The sequence below is a fragment of the Oncorhynchus gorbuscha genome, linkage group LG06, assembly GCF_021184085.1.
Source record: "Oncorhynchus gorbuscha isolate QuinsamMale2020 ecotype Even-year linkage group LG06, OgorEven_v1.0, whole genome shotgun sequence".
Taxonomy (NCBI): domain Eukaryota; kingdom Metazoa; phylum Chordata; class Actinopteri; order Salmoniformes; family Salmonidae; genus Oncorhynchus; species Oncorhynchus gorbuscha.
The window spans coordinates 30245992-30271298 of record NC_060178.1 but is presented as its reverse complement, the minus strand read 5'-3'; the positions used below and the strand labels follow the sequence as shown (position 1 = coordinate 30271298).

Here is a 25307-nt window from a genome sequence, read left to right as displayed (position 1 = left end):
AGCTCCCTGGGCAGAATACGCTCACAACTCGCTTCCTTCGTCTGCTACCGGGTTATCTCCGTTTCAGAGTAGTCTGGGTTACCAGCCTCCTCTGTTCTCATCCCAGCTTGCCGAGTCCAGCGTTCCCTCCGCTCAAGCGTTTGTCCAACGTTGTGAGCGCACCTGGAGGAGGGTGAGGTCTGCACTTTGCCGTTACAGGGCACAGACTGTGAGAGCCGCCAATAAACGCAGGATTAAGAGTCCAAGGTATTGTTGCGGCCAGAGAGTGTGGCTTTCCACTCGCAACCTTCCTCTTACGACAGCTTCTCGTAAGTTGACTCCGCGGTTCATTGGTCCGTTCCGTGTCTCCCAGGTCGTCAATCCTGTCGCTGTGCGACTGCTTCTTCCGCGACATCTTCGTCGCGTCCATCCTGTCTTCCATGTCTCCTGTGTCAAGCCCTTTCTTCGCACCCCCGTTCGTCTTCCCTCCCCCTCCCGTCCTTGTCGAGAGCGCACCTATTTACAAGGTACGTAAGATCATGGACATGCGTTCTCGGGGACGGGGTCACCAATACTTAGTGGATTGGGAGGGTTACGGTCCTGAGGAGAGGAGTTGGGTTCCGTCTCGGGACGTGCTGGACCGTTCACTTATTGATGATTTCCTCCGTTGCCGCCAGGATTCCTCCTCGAGTGCGCCAGGAGGCGCTCGGTGAGTGGGGGGGTACTGTCATGTTTTGTCTTATTTTGTCTTGTCATTTTGCTTTTCCCTCTTCGTTTTCCCCCTGCTGGTCTTTTTAGGTTCGTTCTCCTCTTTTTCTCTCTCCCTTCCTCTCTCTCTTCTCTCTATCGTTCCGTTCCTGCTCCCAGCTGTTCCTATTCCCCTAATCAATCATTTAGTCTTCCCACACCTGTTCCTTATCTTTTCCCCTGATTAGAGTCCCTATTTCTTCCCTTGTTTTCCGTTCCTGTCCTGTCGGATCCTTGTCTATTGATCACCGTGCTATGTCTATGTATTGCCCTGTCGTGTCGTGTTTCCCTCAGATGCTGCGTGGTGAGCAGGTGTCTGAGTCTGCTACGTTCAAGTGCCTTCCCGAGGCAACCTGCAGTTCTTGATCAAGTCTCCAGTCTGTTCTCGTCATTACGAGTAGTATTATGCCTTTTGTTTGTATAGTAACTTTACTGGATTAAAAACTCTGTTTTCGCCAAGTCGCTTTTGGGTCCTCATTCACCTGCATAACAGTAATAGGGTGCTGGTCACCTGTGTGTTGGCTGTAATAAGGTGCTGGTCACCTGTGTGTTGGCTGTAATAGGGTGCTGGGCACCTGTGTGTTGGCTGTAATAGGGTGCTGGTCACCTGTGTGTTGGCTGTAATAGGGTGCTGGTCACCTGTGTGTTGGCTGTAATAGGGTGCTGGTCACCTGTCTGTTGGCTGTAATAGGGTGCTGGTCACCTGTGTGTTGGCTGTAATAGGGTGCTGGTCACCTGTGTGTTGGCTGTAATAGGGTGCTGGTCACCTGTGTGTTGGCTGTAATAGGGTGCTGGTCACCTGTGTGTTGGCTGTAATAGGGTGCTGGTCACCTGTGTGTTGGCTCTAATATGGTGCTGATCACCTGTGTGTTGGCTGTAGGCCATAGAGACGGTGGTCATATCGGTGATTAAGGGTTCTCTCTGCAGCCCAGTTGACCAGCGCTCCTGGCAGCAGGGAAGTTAGCAGGACCGTGAACCGTGAGATGGCCGTCATGTCCAGTGGGAGACCGCTACTGGACATACGAGCTAACACCCACGCCCCCTTACGGGTACTCAGGAAGGTCTGGGATGTAAGAGAGAAAGGGAAAGGGAGAACAGAGAAGTAGAGAGACAGACACGAATGGCCAAACTCTCTTTACAGTATGAGAACCACTGGGTTTGAACCTGGGTCGCTTTTGTACTTCAAGAAAGTATTAGCTTAAATATGTCCTCCTATGACAGGTGAGCCCCACCTTCTCTGCAGCCCGGCTGATCTCCACAGCGATGTCTCCTCCAGAGTTCCCAATCCCCACTACCACCACCCTCTTCCCCCGAAACGCATCAGCATCCTTATACTCCCAGCTGTGTAGGCAGCGGCCAGGGAATGACTCATGGCCTGCATGGGAAAGAACACTCAGGTGGTTGAAGAGTTATTGTACCTGTTGGCTACACATATCCAAAACACTTCACAGATGTAACATAGGCCATAGAAAATAAAAAATAAAAACCCACACACAGTATTGTCGAGGACCTTATGGTCAAAACGTTGACACATCTATGGGTTGTCATGACGTTGGCCTGGGGATAGGTTTATGACAGTCATAAATACCTCTTCCCCCCTTTTTCCTCTCTCTACCCTACTGATGTTACATTTGCAAACCCTTTGGTTAATATAGAGATTCTGGGAACATCAGGTGGTGGGGGGAAATGAACTATATTCTGGTAACCCAACCAATTGAACATATGTGATGGTACTTAATGAATATGATCTCAATCAGTGGCCCGCCCCTGTGAAGGGACATGGGCTATAAAACTTTTCAAACACGCCCTCCTCTCCCTTCCTATATAAAGCCTTAACGACAATATAACCTCCTGTTCCGAGGATGAAGGTCCAATGTCAGAATGGTTCAGATAATAACTACAGAACAAAGCCAACATCAGCGTGAGCTTTGGTTGCGAATGGTATGAACTTTGACTCTTATTCACTACAGAAGTGATACCTCTTAGCCGTTGAGTTAGCAACAGCAGATGCAAACGCAGGTTAGGAAGGAACAGACAGAGTCTGTCTACCACACAACGACATTACAACAACGTATTCAATTTACCAGCAGAGACATTCTTCAAAGGACTCAGTTGGGCAACACGGCCTTCCATCTACCACCAACCTACCGAAGCGCAGCTCAGAGTAAATATTTATTACATTTTCCTTTTCCAAATGGGCGGTAATTTAGAATGCATAAGTTACTGTATTTACGATAGCACAGCTTCTCTCTTTGTCCCTCAGTCTTCCCGCTCTTTCACTCAAACCCAGCCCCTTTTCTTTTGTGTAACCAGCTGCCATATCTGTTCCACCCGCTCGGGATGTTTTCCTTTATGACGCAATTTGTAATCAAGTTATGATTCATTCTTTGTATATGTAATTCCGTGTGATTAGTTAGGTATTTAGTAAATAAATAATTAAACCCAATTTTGTATTGCTGATTCAACTTGTTAACCAGGGTTCGTGCAGATAACCAAGAATGTACAACATTCAGATGAGACTGAATTAAGATGACGATTAATATTGACTGCTATTGATGTAAAATATTACCAGGTCTTTAAGAGTTTATTCGTAAGATAACAGCTCTATAAATATTATTTTGTGGTGCCCGACTCTCTATATAATTACACTTACATGATTAGCTCAATCAGGTAATATTAATGACAGAGAAATATTTTATAGAATAGCATGTCATATCTTGCAGACTTGTTTACGTGTTGCTGTGCGTTTTGTTGCCAACCTATTTTGCTACCTGACAACTTTACGGTTTTTACTTTTTAATTACCGTTTATATTTTTGTTTTTTCCCTCAACTTTTTCACTCCGGACGCTTTATCTGGACATGGTTCGTCAGGACCTCCAACAGCCGAAGCTAAGTAGTAACATTAACATGATGCCTTCTAATTGCAGTCGCTGTACTCATAATATACAGGAGAACGATCGCATTATGGCGAGGATAGCTGTGCTACAAGCCCAGCTTCAGACGCAAATCGTTAGGCAAGGGTAATTTCAGTGTAGGAAAGGATGAAACAGCATCTGTGCCACCAGTAAGTACAGATAGTAACGTTAGTATAAATCCCCTCGCACGGTCCCCGCAGCTGGACAACTTTCTCACGGTTTCTGGAGGAAAATGCTGTAGGAATGCTGAACCGGTGTCGCTCATTCAGTCGACAGAAACTTTCAACCGGTTTTCCCCATTAAGCAGCGAGTCTGAGTCAGAGGCCGAGCCTTCTCTTGTCTCTACTCCTCCAGTTACGGGGTCTGAGACGCCGAAGCTTCCCACCATTAGCTCTGACAAATTGAAAACTCTAGTCATTGGTGACTCCATTACCCGCAGTATTAGACTTAAAAGGAATCATCCAGCGATCATACACTGTTTACCAGGGGGGCAGGGCTACCGACGTTAAGGCTAATCTGAAGATGGCGCTGGCTAAAGCTAAAACTGGCGAGTGTAGAGAGTATAGAGATATTGTTATCCACGTCGGCACCAACGATGTTAGGATGAAACCGTCAGAGATCACTAAGCGCAACATAGCTTCAGCGTGTAAATCAGCTAGAAAGATGTGTCGGCATCGAGTAATTGTCTCTGGCCCCCTCCCAGTTAGTCTCACAACTCAATCGCTGGCTGAAAACTGTTTTCTGCCCCTCCCAAAAGATAGAATTTGTAGATAATTGGCCCTCTTTCTGGGACTCACCCACAAACAGGACCAAGCCTGACCTGCTGAGGAGTGACGGACTCCATCCTAGCTTGAGGGGTGCTCTCATCTTATCTACCAACATAGACAGGGCTCTAACTCCTCTAGCTCCACAATGAAATAGGGTGCAGGCCAGGCAGCAGGCTGTTAGCCAGCCTGCCAGCTTAGTGGAGTCTGCCACTAGCACAGTCAGTGTAGTCAGCTCAGCTATCCCCATTGAGACAGTGTCTGTGCCTCGACCTAGGTTGGGCAAAACTAAACATGGTGGTGTTCGCCTTAGCAATCTCACTAGGATAAAGACCTCCTCCATTCCTGTCATTATTGAAAGAGATCATGATACCTCACATCTCAAAATAGGGCTACTTAATGTTAGATCCCTTACTTCAAAGGCAATTATAGTCAATGAACTAATCACTGATCATAATCTTGATGTGATTGGCCTGACTGAAACATGGCTTAAGCCTGATGAATTTACTGTGTTAAATGAGGCCTCACCTCCTGGCTACACTAGTGACCACATCCCCCATGCATCCCGCAAAGGCGGAGGTGTTGCTAACATTTACGATAGCAAATTTCAATTGACAAAATAAATAAAAAAGACGTTTTCATCTTTTGAGCTTCTAGTCATGAAATCTATGCAGCCTACTCAATATACAGCGTTCCTCATTGAGTTTCCTGAATTCCTATCGGACCTTGTAGTTAATGGTTGTACAGTCGTCTAAAATAAAACTGTGAAGGACCTCGGCGTTACTCTGGACCCTGATCTCTCTTTTGAAGAACATATCAAGACCATTTCAAGGACCACTTTTTTCCATCTACATAACATTGCAAAAATCAGAAACTTTCTGTCCAAAAATGATGCAGAAAAATTAATCCATGCTTTTGTCACTTCTAGGTTAGACTACTGCAATGCTCTACTTTCCGGCTACCCGGATAAAGCACTAAATAAACTTCAGTTAGTGCTAAATACGGCTGCAAGAATCCTGACTAGAACAAAAAAAAATGATCATAAAACTCCAGTGCTAGCCTCTCTACACTGGCTTCCTGTTAAGGCTAGGGCTGATTTCAAGGTTTTACTGCTAACCTACAAAGCATTACATGGGCTTGCTCCTACCTATCTCTCTGATTTGGTCCTGCCGTACATACCTACACGTACGCTACGGTCACAAGACGCAGGCCTCCTAATTGTCCCTAGAATTTCTAAGCAAACAGCTGGAGGCAGGGCTTTCTCCTATAGAGCTCCATTTTTATGGAATGGTCTGCCTACCCATGTAAGAGATGCAAACTCGGTCTCAACCTTTAAGTCTTTACTGAAGACTCATCTCTTCAGTGGGTCATATGATTGAGTGTAGTCTGGCCCAGGAGTGGGAAGGTGAACGGAAAGGCTCTGGAGCAACGAACCGCCCTTGCTGTCTCTGCCTGGCCGGTCCCCCTCTTTCCACGGGATTCTCTGCCTCTAACCCTATTACAGGGGCTGAGTCACTGGCTTACTGGGGCTCTTTCATACCGTCCCTGGGAGGGGTGCGTCACTTGAGTGGGTTGAGTCACTGATGTGATCTTCCCGTCTGGGTTGTGTCCTCGGATGGGGCCACAGTGTCTCCTGACCCCTCCTGACTCAGCCTCCAGTATTTATGCTGCAGTAGTTTATGTGTCGGGGGCTAGGGTCAGTTTGTTATATCTGGAGTACTTCTCCTGTCCTATTCAGTGTCCTGTGTGAATTTAAGTGTGCTCTCTCTAATTCTCTCTATCTTTCTCTCTCTCGGAGGACCTGAGCCCTAGGACCATGCCTCAGGACTACCTGACATGATGACTCCTTGCTGTCCCCAGTCCACCTGGCCGTGCTGCTGCTCCAGTTTCAAATGCTCTGCCTTATTATTATTGGACCATGCTGGTCATTTATGAACATTTGAACATCTTGGCCATGTTCTGTTATAATCTCAACTTGATTAGTGTAGTGTCAACAACGCAGCCACTGCCAGCTAGCCTACAAAGTCAACAACGCAGCCACTGCCAGCTAGCCTACTTCAGCAGTACTGTATCATTTTAATCATTTTAGTCAATAAGATTCTTGCTACGTAAGCTTAACTTTCTGAACATTTGAGACGTGTAGTCCACTTGTCATTCCAATCTCCTTGCATTAGCGTAGCCTCTTCTGTAGCCTGTCAACTATGTGTCTGTCTATCCCTGTTCTCTCCTCTCTGCACAGACCATACAAACGCTCCACACCACGTGGCCGCTGCCACCCTAATCTGGTGATCCCAGCGCGCACGACCCACGTGGAGTTCCAGGTCTCCGGTAGCCTCTGGAACTGCCGATCTGCAGCCAACAAGGCAGAGTTCATCTCAGCCTATGCCTCCCTCCAGTCCCTCGACTTCTTGGCACTGACAGAAACATGGATCACCACAGATAACACTGCTACTCCTACTGCTCTCTCTTCGTCCGCCCACGTGTTCTCGCACACCCCGAGAGCTTCTGGTCAGCGGGGTGGTGGCATCGGGATCCTTATCTCTCCCAAGTGGTCATTCTCTCTTTCTCCCCTTACCCATCTGTCTATCGCCTCCTTTGAATTTCATGCTGTCACAGTTACCAGCCCTTTCAAGCTTAACATCCTTATCATTTATCGCCCTCCAGGTCCCCTCGGAGAGTTCATCAATGAGCTTGATGCCTTGATAAGCTCCTTTCCTGAGGATGGCTCACCTCTCACAGTTCTGGGCGACTTTAACCTCCCCACGTCTACCTTTGACTCATTCCTCTCTGCCTCCTTCTTTCCACTCCTCTCCTCTTTTGACCTCACCCTCTCACCTTCCCCCTACTCACAAGGCAGGCAATACGCTCGACCTCATCTTTACTAGATGCTGTTTTTCCACTAACCTCATTGCAACTCCCCTCCAAGTCTCCGACCACTACCTTGTATCCTTTTCCCTCTCGCTCTCATCCAACACTTCCCACACTGCCCCTACTCGGATGGTATCGCGCCGTCCCAACCTTCGCTCTCTCTCCCCCGCTACTCTCTCCTCTTCCATCCTATCATCTCTTCCCTCTGCTCAAACCTTCTCCAACCTATCTCCTGATTCTGCCTCCTCAACCCTCCTCTCCTCCCTTTCTGCATCCTTTGACTCTCTATGTCCCCTATCTTCCAGGCCGGCTCGGTCCTCCCCTCCCGCTCCGTGGCTTGACGACTCATTGCGAGCTCACAGAACAGGGCTCCGGGCAGCCGAGCGGAAATGGAGGAAAACTCGCCTCCCTGCGGACCTGGCATCCTTTCACTCCCTCCTCTCTACATTTTCCTCCTCTGTCTCTGCTGCTAAAGCCACTTTCTACCACTCTAAATTCCAAGCATCTGCCTCTAACCCTAGGAAGCTCTTTGCCACCTTCTCCTCCCTCCTGAATCCTCCTCCCCCTCCCCCCTCCTCCCTCTCTGCAGATGACTTCGTCAACCATTTTGAAAAGAAGGTCGACGACATCCGATCCTCGTTTGCTAAGTCAAACGACACCGCTGGTTCTGCTCACAGTGCCCTACCCTGTGCTCTGACCTCTTTCTCCCCTCTCTCTCCAGATGAAATCTCGCGTCTTGTGACGGCCGGCCGCCCAACAACCTGCCCGCTTGACCCTATCCCCTCCTCTCTTCTCCAGACCATTTCCGGAGACCTTCTCCCTTACCTCACCTCGCTCATCAACTTATCCCTGACCGCTGGCTACGTCCCTTCCGTCTTCAAGAGAGCGAGAGTTGCACCCCTTCTGAAAAAACCTACACTCGATCCCTCCGATGTCAACAACTACAGACCAGTATCCCTTCTTTCTTTTCTCTCCAAAACTCTTGAACGTGCCGTCCTTGGTCAGCTCTCCCGCTATCTCTCTCAGAATGACCTTCTTGATCCAAATCAGTCAGGTTTCAAGACTAGTCATTCAACTGAGACTGCTCTTCTCTGTATCACGGAGGCGCTCCGCACCGCTAAAGCTAACTCTCTCTCCTCTGCTCTCATCCTTCTAGACCTATCGGCTGCCTTCGATACTGTGAACCATCAGATCCTCCTCTCCACCCTCTCCGAGTTGGGCATCTCCGGCGTGGCCCACGCTTGGATTGCGTCCTACCTGACAGGTCGCTCCTACCAGGTGGCGTGGCGAGAATCTGTCTCCTCACCATGCGCTCTCACCACTGGTGTCCCCCAGGGCTCTGTTCTAGGCCCTCTCCTATTCTCGCTATACACCAAGTCACTTGGCTCTGTCATAACCTCACATGGTCTCTCCTATCATTGCTATGCAGACGACACACAATTAATCTTCTCCTTTCCCCCTTCTGATGACCAGGTGGCGAATCGCATCTCTGCATGTCTGGCAGACATATCAGTGTGGATGACGGATCACCACCTCAAGCTGAACTTCGGCAAGACGGAGCTGCTCTTCCTCCCGGGGAAGGACTGCCCGTTCCATGATCTCGCCATCACGGTTGACAACTCCATTGTGTCCTCCTCCCAGAGCGCTAAGAACCTTGGCGTGATCCTGGACAACACCCTGTCGTTCTCAACTAACATCAAGGCGGTGGCCCGTTCCTGTAGGTTCATGCTCTACAACATCCGCAGAGTACGACCCTGCCTCACACAGGAAGCGGCACAGGTCCTAATCCAGGCACTTGTCATCTCCCGTCTGGATTACTGCAACTCGCTGTTGGCTGGGCTCCCTGCCTGTGCCATTAAACCCCTACAACTCATCCAGAACGCCGCAGCCCGTCTGGTGTTCAACCTTCCCAAGTTCTCTCACGTCACCCCGCTCCTCCACTCTCTCCACTGGCTTCCAGTTGAAGCTCGCATCCGCTACAAGACCATGGTGCTTGCCTACGGAGCTGTGAGGGGAACGGCACCTCAGTACCTCCAGGCTCTGATCAGGCCCTACACCCAAATAAGGGCACTGCGTTCATCCACCTCTGGCCTGCTCGCCTCCCTACCACTGAGGAAGTACAGTTCCCGCTCAGCCCAGTCAAAACTGTTCGCTGCTCTGGCTCCCCAATGGTGGAACAAACTCCCTCACGACGCCAGGACAGCGGAATCAATCACCACCTTCCGGAGACACCTGAAACCCCACCTCTTTAAGGAATACCTAGGATAGGATAAAGTAATCCTTCTCACCCCCCCCCCTTAAAATATGTAGATGCACTATTGTAAAGTGGGCTGTTCCACTGGATGTCATAAGGTGAATGCACCAATTTGTAAGTTGCTCTGGATAAGAGCGTCTGCTAAATGACTTAAATGTAAATGTAAATGTATCTCCACCCGGCACAGGCAGAAGAGGACTGGCCACCCCACATAGCCTGGTTCCTCTCTAGGTTTTGGCCTTTCTAGGGAGTTTTTCCTAGCCACCGTGCTTCTACACCTGCATTGCTGGCTGTTTGGGGTTTTAGGCTGGGTTTCTGTACAGCACTTTGAGATATCAGCTGATGTACGAAGGCCTATATAAATACATTTGAATTGCTTTGATATCACTTAATCCGGCATAGCCAAAGACACGACAGGGTGTATCAAAACTGTATATAGAGTATAGTGTTTAGATGTTTTAAACTGACCTGGGAACTGGTCTAGCGGTGAGACAGGCTGTGTGTAGTGTCCTGAACAAACCAGTACCCCGTCAAAGATGTGTCTCTGCTCCTGTCCCTCCCTGTTCTCTGTCACCACCTCCCACTGGCCTGAACGACTGAAGTCTGGCCTCTGTCTCACAGTCAACACGCTGGTCTGAAACACACACAGTAACCACACACAGTAACAGAGTCGTGTAGAGGCTAAATGACTGGGAGAGGTCCATCAAGGTGAGGAGAAGAGAGGGGGAGAGAGAAAAGACTAAAGAGAGTTGTGACCTGGAAGGTGATGTGTCTGAGGAGGTCAAAGTGTTGAGCATAAAGCCTGAAGTACTGCAGCAGCTGGGAGTGCAGCATGTAGTTGGGGTAGTCAGCTGGCATAGGGAAGTCACTGAAACACATCATCTCCTTGGAGGTGTTCGCCACCAGAGAGCGGTAGATACTAGAGCGGCCCGGCTCAGGGGTTTCCTGTGGACACACAAATTACTTTATTTTCTATTAAAAAGGCCTTTCCCCCCCGAATAGGGCTCTGAGTAAGGTGTAATTTCAGATGCAACCAGGAACACTGCTGGTGATGTAGTTACGAGATGTGCATCTCTATAGTCCAAAGTGGGTTCCTTTCCTTATATCCTCACCTTGAACCTCCACAGCCCCCCGATGTCATCACTGCTCTCGAAACAGGTGGGCTTCAGACCCTCATCCAGACAGCTCTTGATGCTGGTCAGACCTGAGGGACCCGCCCCGATCACTGCCACACGTTGGGACATACTACCTGTGTGTCGGTCTGTCTTTCTGGAGAGGACTGGAAACACAATAGGAGGCTGATGTGACAGACGCTCTAATTCAGTTTCCACTGACTGAGCCTATTGAGAAACCATTGCATCACCCCATAGATCCCTGTTATCTTTCCTCTGTCTGCAGTGGCAGGTTAAACCAACAAATGTCCAACTCATTCTACCAACAGAATCACTACAGATTTTTTGTTTTACAATCTCATAAACCTGAATAAGAATGCAAACTCATCAAAAATCAGTTGACTCTCAACCAGCGACTGTACTCACCTGATCCATAGACTCCCTCTCAAATGGAGTAGTTCTGACTGGAACTGTGTATTAGCAGAGTAAAGTTCACAAATTAGGAAGTGAACCAAAAGCAGGGTAGGGGAGTGTCCTATAGGTTAACCCTTTACTTGACACAGTTACATAAAACCTGAGACTTTGTTACTAGCCCACAGAGCTCAATTAAATCTACCTGAGATTCATGAACATGAACTCATCTCACCATCCATAATGTTGCCTTTAACGTGTTTTGACAGAATCCCCTAGAAGGTCTGGACATGTAAGATAGTGCTGACAGCAGGGACTTATCATTTATTTATTCATGTTTCTTTCCACACAGAAATATTGGGAAGATCTTTATGGAATTAAAAATTAGGTGAAGCAGCACTAAATACATGCTTCTTAGTTACTTTGGCAACAAAGAAAATATTTTCTAAACATCCCGCTTTGGATGTGTCAATGTGTAGTTCATACATGCATAATCTATGAGCAGAATTGCTGTTTTATATCAATTAGCCAAAAATTCCTACTTTGAAAGTGATTGTTTTCTTGAAGCTGTGCTGCAGCATTTTACATAAATTTCCCCTGGGCCAACGCCCTAGCAATTTGAGTTCTAGCCTCGCATTTGAGTGACAGCTAGCAAGAGGCCACCCCAGCGTATCCAAAGAGGTTGCAGGGCGGGCCCAACGGCTCAGTGGACGGACGGACCGACAGACAGAGAGAGATAACATGGTGCACATATCTGCACATATGTCACATAGTATGCCATTTTCTGGGACCACTTTTAGCTTGTGAGTACTACTTTCAGAACCACATACTAAAAAGTATACGAAAGTACCGGAGAATCTCTTTGTCTGGTTTGTCTCATGTACAAATATCATACACACAGTCCATTTACATTACATTCGTTGACAGTCTTGTCTCCAATATAAACTTCTCAGCAAAGGAATGACAGAATAATGTTTGCAGATCATGTAGTACAGGAGAGGAAGGGGGTGGTATTCAGGCTCTCTGTAGGTTGCTGAGGAGAGGAGGAGTGTAGGTGTACGGATGAGAGGAGGGTGGTGATCAGGCTGTCCTCGAGTGAGGTTGGAGATAAGGTAGATGAGGGAGAAGGAGGATAGAGGTTGAGGTAATAGGGTGAGAGTAGGCTTGGCCTGGAGACCACAGCCAGGGACTGTTTTTTTTAATACCATTGAAACTATTTATTTTATGTTTTTCAATGAATGTTAATATTAGTAGATACTTTTTAAGTAAATACCTGCAGTCAACTTGTATAATACGTTAGGAGATAAAGCAGATCACATTATTTTATATCATGAAGCTTACCATAGTTCCCCAAAACAGTTGAACCATGTGTTTGTTTGTAAATAGCACAACTGGAGAAAACGGGAACAGGTGAGTCAAGCTGTGTATTGACAGGGGTCGCATCCCCTGGTCTGCTCCCCTTCTCCAAGCGGAGCAGGTAGGCCAGTTGCCCTAGCGACTCCAGACTCCACAAGGACACAGCGTGTACACATGCTGCTCCAGAGCCAGTGCTACTCTTCCTTCAGAAAAGCATGGGTCAAAACTCTGTTTATTTGCAAAATGTCTCTCATTCACATTTGCTTGTAAATGTCCAAACTCACCAAAAATGACATTCGGTAGCGCCTACCATTATGTATAACTTTATGAGCTGGATTGCCTGTCTTTGACATTTCTTTATTTTCTTTTGCACTTGTTAGCATATTTAGCTACTTCTCAACATCATCCTACTATCTCCCTCCTCTCACCATCACCCTACTACCTCCACCTCCCTCCAACACCCTGCTACCTCCACCTCCCTCCAACACCCTGCTACCTCCACCTCCACTCACCAACACCCTGCTATCTCTACTTCCTCTCTCACCCTACTACCTCCACCTCCCTCCAACACCCTGATACTCCACTTCTTCTCCTCTCACCCTATTAGGAGTGAGAGGAGAAGAAGTGGAGGTAGCAGGGTGTTGGTGAGAGGAGGGAGGTGGAGGTAGTAGGATGGTGGTGAGAGGAGGGAGGTGTGGGTAGTAGGATGATGGTGAGAAGGGAGGTGGAGCACAGCTGAAAATTGTTGTCCTGATTAAAGAAGCAATAAAACTGGCCTTCTTTAGACTAGTTGAGTATCTGGAGCATCAGCATTTGTGGGTTCATTTACAGGCTCAAAATGGCCAGAAACAAAGAACTTTCTTCTGAAACTCGTCAGTCTATTCTTGTTTGTAAAAATTAAGGCTATTCCATGAGAGAAATTGCCAAGAAACTGAAGAGCTCATACAACGCTGTGTACTACTCCCTTCACAGAACAGCGCACACTGGCTCTGACCAGAATAGAAAGAGTGGGAGGCCTGGGAGGCCCCGGTGCACAACTGAGCAAGAGGACAGGTACATTAGTGTCTCGTTTGAGAAACAGACGCCTCACATGTCCTCAACTGGCAGCTTCATTACATAGTACCCGCAAAACACCAGTCTCAACGTCAACAGTGAAGAGGCTACTCCGGGATGCTGGCCTTCTAGGCAGAGTTGCAGAGTTGCAGAGTTTTCTTTGCAACTCTGCCTAGAAGGCCAGCATCCCAGAGTCGCCTCTTCACTGTTGACGTTGAGACTGGTGTTTTGCGGGTACTATTAAACGAAGCTGCCAGTTGAGGACTTGAGGCGTCTGTTACACATATATACTGTATTTATAAAACATGTTTGCAATGCAATCATTCTGGAGTATACCTCCACAACCCATAGAATAAACAGTCACATTTGCTACCATATACAGTCAACCCATTATAATATAAAGCGTTAGATGAACACAAAATGTACATACATTGACATTCCACTTCATTAATTTGACATTACAGATGAAAGATTACACAATAACACAACAGATTAAAGTTATAATTCAGTGTATCAAGCTGGTGAGATCTTGTGAAGTAGCGTTTGAGTCTGCAGACTTTGTCTTTGAATGTACAGAGGTGGAGATGCCCAGACTAGTGGGCACAGTTCCAAATGGACTCCTAGCTCCAACCCCTGGGCCCATAGGGCTCTGATCAAAAGTAGAGCATTATGTAAGGACTATGGTGGCATTTGGGACACACATTTAGCCTATACTGTAGATCTGAAAAGTCTAAACTTTCCCTCTGATAGGGTGGAATGTCAGCCATATTGCTTTGATTGGGCATAACATTTTCAGACATTCCCTGGTGAGTAGATAGATAACAAAAAAACAGAAGAACAACAATGCGTTCTTCCTTATTGCGATGAGAACCATGATTGCTTTTGGCTGGGTACAGGAAGCAGTTTCTGGGAAAGCCATGCCATTGGTCAAATCGTACCAATTCAAGAACCACTGACTGGTTAGCTCTAGTCTCTACTACTGGATTATTGCAGAATAAATACAGTATGTATGAAATAGATCAGAGAGAGTTACTCAATGGATTATTTACATAGAAATAGAGCTGCTACTGATGTAGACCATCCCTCAGAACAGTACGTGAAGACTAATCAAGATCAGCTGATCATGTGTAGCTACACTCACTGCATGGCGACATATGACCAAATCCTCCTCAGCTAAAGACTTCAACAAATGCATGTTTGGTGTGGAGTCATACTTGAGCCTGGATGCTACAGAAGACTAGATGAGCGAGGGGAGGTAGAGTTCCAGGGAAAGAGGGGGGAGTCCGGGGGAGTAGAGGGAGGAGGTAGTGGTTCACCAAAATGAAAGATCAACAGTGAATCGCAACTGAAGAACGGAGAAGAGGTAATTGAGTCTGACTCTTCTGTGAGCACAGAGAGAGAGAGAAAAAGACAGTAAAGAGAGAATGAGGAAAGAGAGACAGCGAGAAAAATGTTAAAGAGTGAGGATGAAAGAGAGAGACATGGCTAATAAGCTGCTCCTCCATATTTAATCAGAGCGGAGGTGTTTGAGTGGTTGGTCTCAACACACACCTCTTCCCGGTTTCTCTCAGCTACAGCATAATCCACTCATCTGAGAGGAGATGAGAGGAGGACAGGAGAGAGAACGAGAGAGAGGAGAGAAGGACTATTTATTATTAATCCGAGTCAACCACCGACTGTTGATTAGTGTCTGTGCGGGATATTTACAATGTGCCATCAACAACAGCCAAACGTCAATACCTGCTATGGCATAAAATTGCTGCTGTCTGTGTAAACACACAGAAACACTTTGTAAACACCCAGGACAGCTGAGAACTGGCTCACATGCACATTGCTCACATGCACATTGCACCAGAGAATGTACATTCATAGAGTGGAGGCCATGGTGCAGGTGCACCAGAAGTCAGAGCAAAGAGCAGTTTAGCAATAGGGCAAAGGACAGGGTGCAAAGTACTTCTCCACAAGATCCACCCCCACCCCCAACTTTTGTTCAGGGCACACAGCATGATTACACCATTACTATAGCTGGCCTCACTCAGTAAAATGTCTGTGTGTGTCAGTTACACCTGTAAACAAAACAGAAGAAAACAGCAAACAGTCTTTGACATTCACTGTGTGTTCTCTTCCTGAAAGGTAAAAAAGTCTATTCTACTTCAATCTCTGGGCAAGAACTATAAAACCTGCCCGCTCTCCTGTCTTCCCTCCAACCTGTTCAACCTGTTGCAACCCTGGCTGTTGCACAACTAATCAGACAGTCACCATAAAGCTTCAACTCTCCATGCCGATATGAAGAGGATCACTATGTATCAGTAGTCATGGATACGGAGAGATGATGTGGTCTGGTCAGCCTAGCCAGAGGTTTAACACATTAAAAGGTCATGAAATAATCAACTGCAGGTTTGATGTCAGCGTTGCTGTTAAGTTGTTGGGGAACCTAATCTGGAGTGAAAACCATGCCTGCTGTCTCTGGTTAAACCATGCCTGCTGTCTCTGGTTAAACCATGCCTGCTGTCTCTGGTTAAACCATGCCTGCTGTCTCTGGTTAAACCATCCTCACCAGGTAATTATTATTGAGCATGCAGCAATCTGTAGAAAACTGGAATTATTTCTCAAGACCCGCAAAAACCCATTCAGGGTATGTATACTGAACAAAAATATAAATGCAACATGTAAAGTGTTGGTCCCATGTTTCACAAGCTGAAATAAAACATCCTAGAAATGTTCCATACACACAAAGCTTATTTCTCTCAAATTTTGTGCACAAATGTTTACATCCCAATTAGTGGGGATTTCTCCTTTGCCAAGATAATCCATCCACCTGTCAGGTGTGGCATATCAAGAAGCTGATTAAACAGAATGATCATTAAACAGGTGCACCTTGTGCTGGGGACAATAAATGGCCACTAAAATGTACAGTTGTGTCACACAACACATTGCCACAGATATCTCAAGATGGAGCGTGCAATTGGCATGATGACTGCAGGAATGTCCACCAGAGCTGTTGCCAGATAATTAAATGTTAATTTCTCTACCATAAGCCACCTCGAACATCATTTGAGAGAATTTGGCAGTACGTCCAACCGGCTTCACAACCGCAGACCATGTGGCCTGCCCAGGACCTCCACATTCAGCTTCTTCACCTGTGGAATCGGAGAACAGCCACTGGACAGCTGATGAAACTGAGGAGTATTTCTGTTCATAATGAAGCACTTTCGTGGGGAAAAACATATTCTGATTGGCTAGGCCTGGCTCCCCAGTGAGTGGGCCTGGCTCCCTTGTGTGTGAGCCTATGCCAGGGTTCATCAACTAGATTTAGCCGGGGGTCGTTTTTTTTCCTGAAGCGAATGGTCAGAACACAATTACAAATTATTTGTAGACTGCAAATTGACTAAACAGATATGTTTGACTAAAACATAATTGTTTCAAACCGTGCTTACATTTGTATAACATCACATCTCTATTATGCGTGGGAATACTTGGGAACAAATTTCTTCAATTAAAATCACTTGGGGCTGATTTCCTTTTTATTTTACAGTCTTTTATATCCAACAATGTAAATTCAAAAATGTTTTACTCAGAACACTTAGGCGGACAAATAAAACCACCCGCGGATAAAATGTCTCCGCCTGCCGCCAGTTAAGGAACCCTGGCATATGCCCACCCAGGCCCACCCAGGCCCACCCATGGCTGCGCCCCTGCCTAGTCATGTGAAATCCATAGATTAGGGCCTAATGACTTTATTTCAATTGACTAACTTCCTTATATGAACTGTAACTCAGTAAAATCACTGAAATTGTTGAGTTTATATTTTTGTTCAGTGTATATTTCACAGTGGGAAATAAAAAAAGACAAACCATTCAATTTTCAGCCTTACATACCGTAACATTTTAAAACAAGTCAATACAAAATTAATCCTCCATAAAATATGCTCTTTTCAGAGCGACCCGCAGACACCATAATCAATTTAAGTTTTAATCTATTGCTGTCATTTTCCCCTCTAAAAGAACACGTCTCTCTCTCTCTCTCTCATATCACTGCAGAACCCCAAACCTCCAAAGCTGGAAGAAGAACAGAAGACTGTATTGGGGGTAACACTACCCCCCCGGCTTATTACACAACATTAATATTCCACACACTTTTTTTTTTCAACAGCGAATTAAAGTAGAGTGGAAAGTGTTCCAGGTCTTTGCAGCAGTGCTGTGATGCAGTGTAGAGGAGCATCCTGCTCCTACTGTAGGTGCTTCTGATTGCAGTTCCATGTGGATGGATGATTAGTGGGTGGCAGCCATTGTTGTTGCCGTTGTTAGTCTTGATATGATGAGTTACCACAGTGTCAGTATGGGGCAGGATCAGTCAATGTTTCAAACATATTGAGACAGGGTCTCCCACCAACCACACCCTCTTTAACCCTCCTCAATCTCCACTCCTCCTCCTCCTCATCCTCACCCCTGGATGAGTCCCAGCAGCCCCTGAAGGCCCAGTGATGACACCCAGAGCATTTCCACCAGGTTGTACTGCCAGTAACCCATTAGGAAGCCAAACAGCACGTCGGTCACGTTGTGTCTGCCCAGCAGCACCCGGCTCAGCCCCACCAGACCAGACCACAAGAACACCAGCACCCTGAGGGGTGCGGCCAGGACCAGGTGGGCCAGCAGGAAACGGGCACACATGGCTGCGCGGGTGGCGTGCCCCGAGGGGAAGGAGAAGCGGTCCACGGAGAAGGTGGCGAACATGTCCATGCGGTTGTGGGACGGGCGGCGCCGACGGACGACAGCTTTCACGATGCCAACCAGGATCAGGTCTATAATGAGAGCTGAGGGGAGGGAGGAGAGAGTTGGGGGGGTAAGGGGTGGTGAAAAAGGGAGGTGAGGAGAGAGTTGGGGGTAAGGGGTGGTGAAAAAGGGAGGTGAGGAGAGAGTTGGGGGTAAGGGGTGGTGAAAAAGGGAGGGAGGAGAGAGTTGGGGGTAAGGGGTGGTGAAAAGGGAGGGAGGAGAGAGTTGGGGGTAAGGGGTGGTGAAAAAGGGAGGTGAGGAGTTGGAGGGTAAGGGGTGGTGAAAAAGGGAGCGAGGAGAGAGTTGGGGGTAAGGGGTGGTGAAAAAGGGAGGGAGGAGAGAGTTGGGGGGTAAGGGGTGGTGAAAAGGGAGGTGAGGAGAGAGTTGGGGGTAAGGGGTGGTGAAAAAGGGAGCGAGGAGAGAGTTGGGGGGTAAGGGGTGGTGAAAAAGGGAGGGAGGAGAGAGTTGGGGGTAAGGGGTGGTGAAAAAGGGAGGTGAGGAGAGAGTTGGAGGGTAAGGGGTGGTGAAAAAGGGAGCGAGGAGAGAGTTGGGGGTAAGGGGTGGTGAAAAAGGGAGGGAGGAGAGAGTTGGGGGTAAGGGGTGGTGAAAAAGGGAGGTGAGGAGAGAGTTGGGGGGTAAGGGGTGGTGAAAAAGGGAGGGAGGAGAGAGTTGGGGGTAAGGGGTGGTGAAAAAGGGAGGGAGGAGAGAGAGGATGCAGAGTGGGGAGGGAGATGAAAGAGATAGACAGTCAGCAAACAGTAGGCCTACCCAGCACACAGTTGGAAAACAAACAAATGTATACACACACACACTAATGAATACACAGACATCCAGCATTAGCAGCAAAACACTTTGCACACACTAATAATATACCATTATCTTTCCACCAAAATAAAAAATAACTAGGACAACTATTTTTCCCCTGGGACAAGTGGATTGATTGAGTGTTATCTCTCTCCATCCTACAAACCGTAAAGGGATCATGAACAAGCTGTGGCTAATAATAAAGTCATCTTAATTCTAGCAGGTTTGATCCTCACCTCTTCCCACACACAGACACACATGCAGTCTCTCACACACACACACACACACACACACACACACACACACACACACACACACACACACACACACACACACACACACACACACACACACACACACACACACACACACACACACACACACACACACCTTTGGCCTTTTGCCAGAGAGAGGGGAGAGAGGAGAGAGCTGCGGTCTTCATCTTAGAGGTGTCCTCCTCTGGGCTGTAAAGGAGCAGCTGTCTTTGGCTCCTGCAGCTCCTCTGGCTGCATCACATAGCAACAGACTACCACTGACTACCACTCAGTCGGCACACGCTGCTACTGTACTGATCAGACCCCGTATACTGCAGGGTCATTCCATGTCATTTCAGCACACCATGACACCCAGCATCTCAGATTGTTCTGAAATCATTTCTGTAGTTGAAAACAGATAAGATTAGCATTCCTGAAATATAATTTTGTTGAACTATAATTTGATCATTTGAAATTAAGCTGGATTGGACCCAAATTGGCCATTTTAAATGAATTTGGACAAAAACAATGAGTAAGACATGAGGATTCCAAAGAGTTGGTCAAAAGACACCCATGGACTCCCCATACCAATGCCAACAACTGCCCATACCAATGCCAACAACTCCCCATACCAATGCCAACAACAAGTATACAATATCACTTCTCTGTGTTCTCTGAGTATTGTTTCTTCATCCTACGTGACACATTCTCAGTGAGTTTGATATTTTCCCCCCTGTTCAGAAAAACCTAGCAACTCATTTATGTCCCATCCTACATCCTGATATTTAAAGCATCCCCACAATGTTAAAGGGATAGTTCACCCAAATCCCAAAAGGGACATCAGCAACCCATGCTTTGGTTTTGTTTTCCTAGCTGTTTTAAATGCTAGTCCATGGTACCTATATCAGCATTTTCATTGGATTTGTGCCAAAAATGCTAAAAACGTTTGCATTTTAAAACAGTGGCAACGTAAACAAAACCATTTAAAGCATGGGTTGCTGTCGTACCTTGTCCATAGACTGCTGACAGATTAAGGAAACCAATATGTAATTTAAGTCAACTATCCCTTTAACATTGAAGATGTGGGATTATTTTCTTTTATCCCTTAAAAGCAGGACCAGTACCATCTAGTGGTCTGAACCTGGTAATATTAGAATGCAGGAAGGAACATAAACCTGACAACTTGAATGCCACATTTTTCTGAACAGGGGGGGGATATCCCCAAATTCACTGAAAATGCATTACAGAAAAATACTCCAAGCCGCAGCTCCATACTACTTGTCGAACACAGAAAACTGATACTGTATACTCGTTGGCGGCTTTTGACTATTTCCTCATGTCTTTGAGGAATTTTTGGGGGTCCAAATTGCAATTAATTAGCGAATTAGAGATCTAATTATATTTCAACAAAATAATGTTTCAGGAATGCTAATCTTATCCGTTTCTAACTACAGAAACGATTTCAGAACAATCAGATGGTGATTGTCAAAATCCTCTTTCTTGTGCTTTTTGATGTGGAACAACCCATGCACACTGCAGAGGACCTCTGGCTGTCTCTCTGGCTGTCTCTCTGGCTGGCTGTTTATTTTTCTGTCTGTCTTTCTGCCTCCCCACCACCACTACTACTACACAGCAACAGGGGAGATTGTCTGTCTCTTCAAGAGTGCCTGACTGTTTATAGAGCTGGAAAACTCCAGATGACAATTCTCTGCCTACTCTCCCCTGTATGTGTGTGTACGTGTATTTCTAGCATTAGCATTGTTAGTGTGTGTGCGTACACGTTTACTCAGTGTGTGTGCACGCATCTGGGATCAGAAGAGTGTGTGTGTGTGTGTGTTTACTGAAGTCCCCGAGTCAGACATCTGAGTTCTAGGTGTCTGTCTGGCTTGGCAACCAGTGTCTGCACAACAATCTATTGTAATACTCAGCTAGGCCTAATCCCAATAATCTCCTAAATATTCCCTCAAGAGGAGAGAAACCAGTGGAGGAGAGAAACCAGTGGAGCCCAGGATGAACAGTGGGATGACAGTAACAGGTAAGAAGGAGCTGGCACCGAAGGAAGGAAAGGAAAAAGACATAAAATATTGTGGAGGGAAGGATGAAATTGGTGTATAGTGGGTGTGTCAGCTGTAAGGCTGGACTGGGGTTGATGAGGGGACGGATGCATGCTAATTAGGATAAAGGAGGTGCGGGCCAAATCCTTTCCTTCCCTAATCGCATCAGACTTCTCTGTACTGATATTCATCTGAAAGCACGAGATGGGTGAAAAACAACAGGGTGGATGCATAGCACGGATGTGCATACATCTACCTGTTCTAACATTACTACAGAAAGCCAAGAGAGGAATCCATTTCAGAATATTTCTGTAGACGAGCCACAGATCTAATAAAAACACCAACATAGACATTCATTATTTAGAGGTTGAGTATCACGCCTTCCTGGCAGGGTGAGTCAGCGTGTGTGTGAGCAGTAAAAATGGCTGGGGATGGAGATGCATGACAATAAGAACAGGAGGAGGCATTCTATGGAGGCAACATAATAGGAGCTTTCCGGCTATGTATGGGAGGCTTCCTGTTAGAATGAGGGCATTATGAATAATACAATTAAGATGATATATTTACCCATGAAGAGGTTTAGCATAACCTCCTGTCCTGCTGCACTGTCAGCCTTGTACAGGCCGTAGGCTGTCCCGACCAGCCATGGTATTCCATGTCCAGAAATCTCTATCAGTTTCATCAATGGTCTAATGCTGCCCCAGGAGGAGTCTTCACAGGCACACACCCCCAGCCGCTTGGAAAGCCACAGGTCTATGGCGAGGAGGGAGCTGAGGGCTATCCCGATAAATGAAGGGTTGAGCCGCATACAATCCTCTTCGGGCATGCCTGTGTTGGAGGAGGTGGAGGACCCGGAGCCCCTTCGCCGGGTAGGGCTCTCAGATGCCCGCAGTCTGGCTGCAGCGGTTGGGTCGGAACCCTGCCGTTGGAGGAGAGTGGGTGGAGGGGTTCGGTTCAGCGACATGAACTCGTAGCGTCCGTTGCCGTTGGTGCTGCCACTGAGACCTGCGCTTCCACCTGCGCTGCGATTTGCACTGTTTTTGGTTTTAGGAGAAGGCATTTTGTTTCGTTTCTGGTTATTAAAATCAGGTGTTAATAAATCGAAGGGGACGTTTATCAAAATAAAGGTTTTTGTGCCGCTCAACTCATCGAGTTCCAGGTGACAATTTCTCTAACGTCCGCTAACAGTTTCCTGAATTGCCATCTTTGTTTTCTTCATCTTCTTCATCTTCTTCTTCTTTTTTCTTCTTCTTTTTATTTTTCTGTGGTATATTGTCGATCGCACAATGTAATATACATCCTGCCACCTACTGTGCGGGATGATAACAAATTATTATTTACAATGACGGCCGACCACAGTCAAACCCTCCCCTAACCGGGACGTCGCTGGACCAATTCTGCGCCGCCCTATGGGACTCTCGATCCCAGCCGGTTGTGAAAGTGACAACAGGTTTTTTGAAATATCTTATTTACATAAGTATTCAGACCCTTTCCTATGAGACTCGAAATTGAGCTCAGGTGCATCATATTTCCATTGATCATCCTTGAGATGTTTCTACAACTTGATTGGAGTCCACCTGTGGTAAATTCAATTGATTGGACATGATTCGGAAAGGCACACACCTGTCTATACAAGGTCCCAGATTTGACAGTGCATGTCAGAGCAAAAACAAAGCCATGCGGTCTATTGAGTTCTGAGAATATGAAAATATACTTATTCATGTCACTGATGGAGTGCTAAGGTTTAGAGGGTCTACACCAGAAGCTAATGGTTATAGGAGGAAGGTATATAGTGTGTGCAACTAAGCTTGGAATGTGTTGAGTGCAGGGAAGAGATTACACGTGGAAGGCATTTGATAAGGGGAGACGGGTGGATAGCTTAGAAACTAACAATGCCACTGAGGGAGAGAGGGTAATGTATAACGTTTACATTATGTCAGGATATGTTATTGTTAGCCATCAGGGATCCCCTGGGAGGAGAAGAGACACAGTCTGGTATCAATAACCATGACAGCCTTGAGTTGAGGACGAGCGAGCACTGGGGTAGAGGTCAGGTCAGATGAAGTGAGGAAGAACAGATATCACTAAGGTTCTGTCTAGCAACACAGATGCATTGGCTGTTCAGTTGTGGAGGAAGAGACTCAGCCTAGGAGAAAGGGTTAAATATCAGTGCTTGTGTAAAAGGTTTTTTTGTCTGAATTACAGCTGTATCGACCCATTGGGAAAAATTTAACTTGGTTAAGCTTCACTAGTATCCGTGAGTTATCTACTCAAAATTAGAACCTAACAGGTCAAAGGAATTGTCCGTAGAGCTCAGAGACAGGATTGTGTCGAGGCACAGATGTGGGGAAGGGTACGCAAACATTTCTGGAGCATTGTAGGGCCCCAAAAACACAGTGGCCTCCATCATTCTTAAATGGAAGAAGTTTTGAACCACAAAGACTCTACCTAGAACTGGCCGCCCGGACAAACCGAGCAATCGGGTGAGAAGGGCCTTGGTCAAGTAGGTGACCAAGAACCCAATGGTCACCCTGACAGAACTCCAGAGTTTCTCTGTGGAGATAGGAGAACCTTCCAGAAGGACTTATGGTAGAATGCCTTTTACTTCTCAGTAAAAGGCACATGACAGCCCGCTTGGAGTTTGCACATGACAGCCCGCTTGGAGTTTGCCAAAAGGCACCTAAAGGATTCTCTGCTCAGATGAAACCAAGATTGAAATCTTTGGCCTGAATGCTAAGCATCATGTCGGAAGAAACCTGGCACCATCCCTACGGTGATATATAAATGGAGCAAAGTAAGGAGAGATCCTTGATGAAAACCTGCCCTGCTAGAGCTGCTCCAATCAACTGTTTTGTTTACATTGAGTGTGAGGTTATTTTCTTGACACCACACTCTGAGGGCCCTCACCTCCTCCCTGTAGGCCGTTTCATCGTTGTTGGTAATCAAGCCTACCACTGTAGTGTCGTCTGCAAACTTGATGATTGAGTTGGAGGCGTGCATGGCCACGCAGTCGTGGGTGAACAGGGTGTACAGGAGAGGGCTGAGAACGCACCCTTTTGGGGCCCCAGTGTTGAGGATCAGCGGGGTGGAGATGTTATTACCTACCCTCACCACATTGTTATATTAGCAGAACACTGCTTCCATGGTATAATTTAAAGGGTTGTCTATTGTACATGGACTTGTTCCTACATTTGAAAGTTATCAAAACACTTAGTTTAGAATATATTTTTACTTATAACTCATTGTGTTCCTTGTGTATTCTTTTTCTGTAATTTTTCTCTGCATGGTTTTAATTTTTTTTTTACATTTAAAGGTGAAATAATAAAAAATAAAAAAACAGATCATCAGGAGGGATAAGCCAATCGTGAATAAGAAAATTGACTACTTCAAAATGGAGATTGCCTTAATGGCGCTGCCACATATGCCATAATGGCGCAGATACAACGATGAGTCCTATATCTATCTCGATGGGAGCAAGCCCAAAACTGAAGCCAAATCAGAGGGTGCAGTTCCCCTTTAATTCGTTAAGTCCAACGTTCCCTTCCAGCAATAATAATTATTCTCCTCTTTGACTGTGTATTTTTGCCAGTTCTTACTTTTGCCATTTAGAGAGCAATCAAATTATTTCTGGGGTTCTGTACTCTGTATTCCCGAAGTTGTAGACTGTTTTTGTGCTTGCCAGTTAGCTCGCAGTTCTTAGCTGTTAGCAGCCAATTGCTAGCTAGCAGTTTCTTACTGGCGCTAAAAAAAATGGATGATAGACATCATTTTTTCCAGTCATTACTGAATTATTTAATGTAAGGGAGAAAACATTAAACGTCATAAACAATTCATGGTCATTGATGGTAACCTCGTAAACAATTCATGGTCATTGATGGTAACCTCGTAAACAATTCATGGTCATTGATGGTAACCTCGTAAACAATTCATGGTCATTGATGGTAACCTCGTAAACAATTCATG

General features: G+C 46.4%; 2 protein-coding genes across 4 annotated transcripts in view; both read right to left on the bottom strand.

The window, feature by feature from the left end:
* Positions 1–11205, bottom strand: part of si:dkey-239i20.4 — a 38164-nt gene extending 26959 nt beyond the window's left edge. For 2 of the 3 annotated variants that reach the window (XM_046352904.1, XM_046352906.1), the window contains exons 1-6: positions 11067–11204; positions 10641–10807; positions 10285–10473; positions 9997–10162; positions 1959–2101; positions 1590–1789 (exon numbers count right to left, since the gene is read on the bottom strand). In XM_046352904.1, the coding sequence (XP_046208860.1) occupies positions 1590–1789; positions 1959–2101; positions 9997–10162; positions 10285–10473; positions 10641–10772 (830 nt within the window). In that variant the 5' untranslated portion in view covers positions 10773–10807; positions 11067–11204. Of the gene's footprint in view, positions 1–1589; positions 1790–1958; positions 2102–9996; positions 10163–10284; positions 10474–10640; positions 10808–11066 lie in introns of all 3 variants that reach the window. The other variant, XM_046352905.1, reaches the window with a different exon arrangement.
* Positions 11206–16966: 5761 nt separating this feature from the next.
* plpp6 (phospholipid phosphatase 6) lies at positions 16967–22616 on the bottom strand. Its single transcript, XM_046352899.1, has 2 exons — positions 21912–22616; positions 16967–18273 (listed from the first exon to the last, which is right to left on the bottom strand). The coding sequence occupies exons 1-2, from the start codon at positions 22402–22404 to the stop codon at positions 17903–17905; spliced, it is 864 nt and encodes a 287-aa protein (XP_046208855.1). The 5' UTR covers positions 22405–22616; the 3' UTR covers positions 16967–17902.
* Between the last annotated feature and the right edge of the window lie 2691 nt (positions 22617–25307).

Coding starts and splice junctions, on each gene's coding strand:
- plpp6 (XM_046352899.1), bottom strand. CDS start 22,404: ATGCCTTCTCCTAAAACCAAAAACAGTGCAAATCGCAGCGCAGGTGGA. Junction 18,274..21,911: donor TATGCTAAACCTCTTCATGG/GTAAATATATCA, acceptor CCCTCCCCTCAG/CTCTCATTATAGACCTGATC.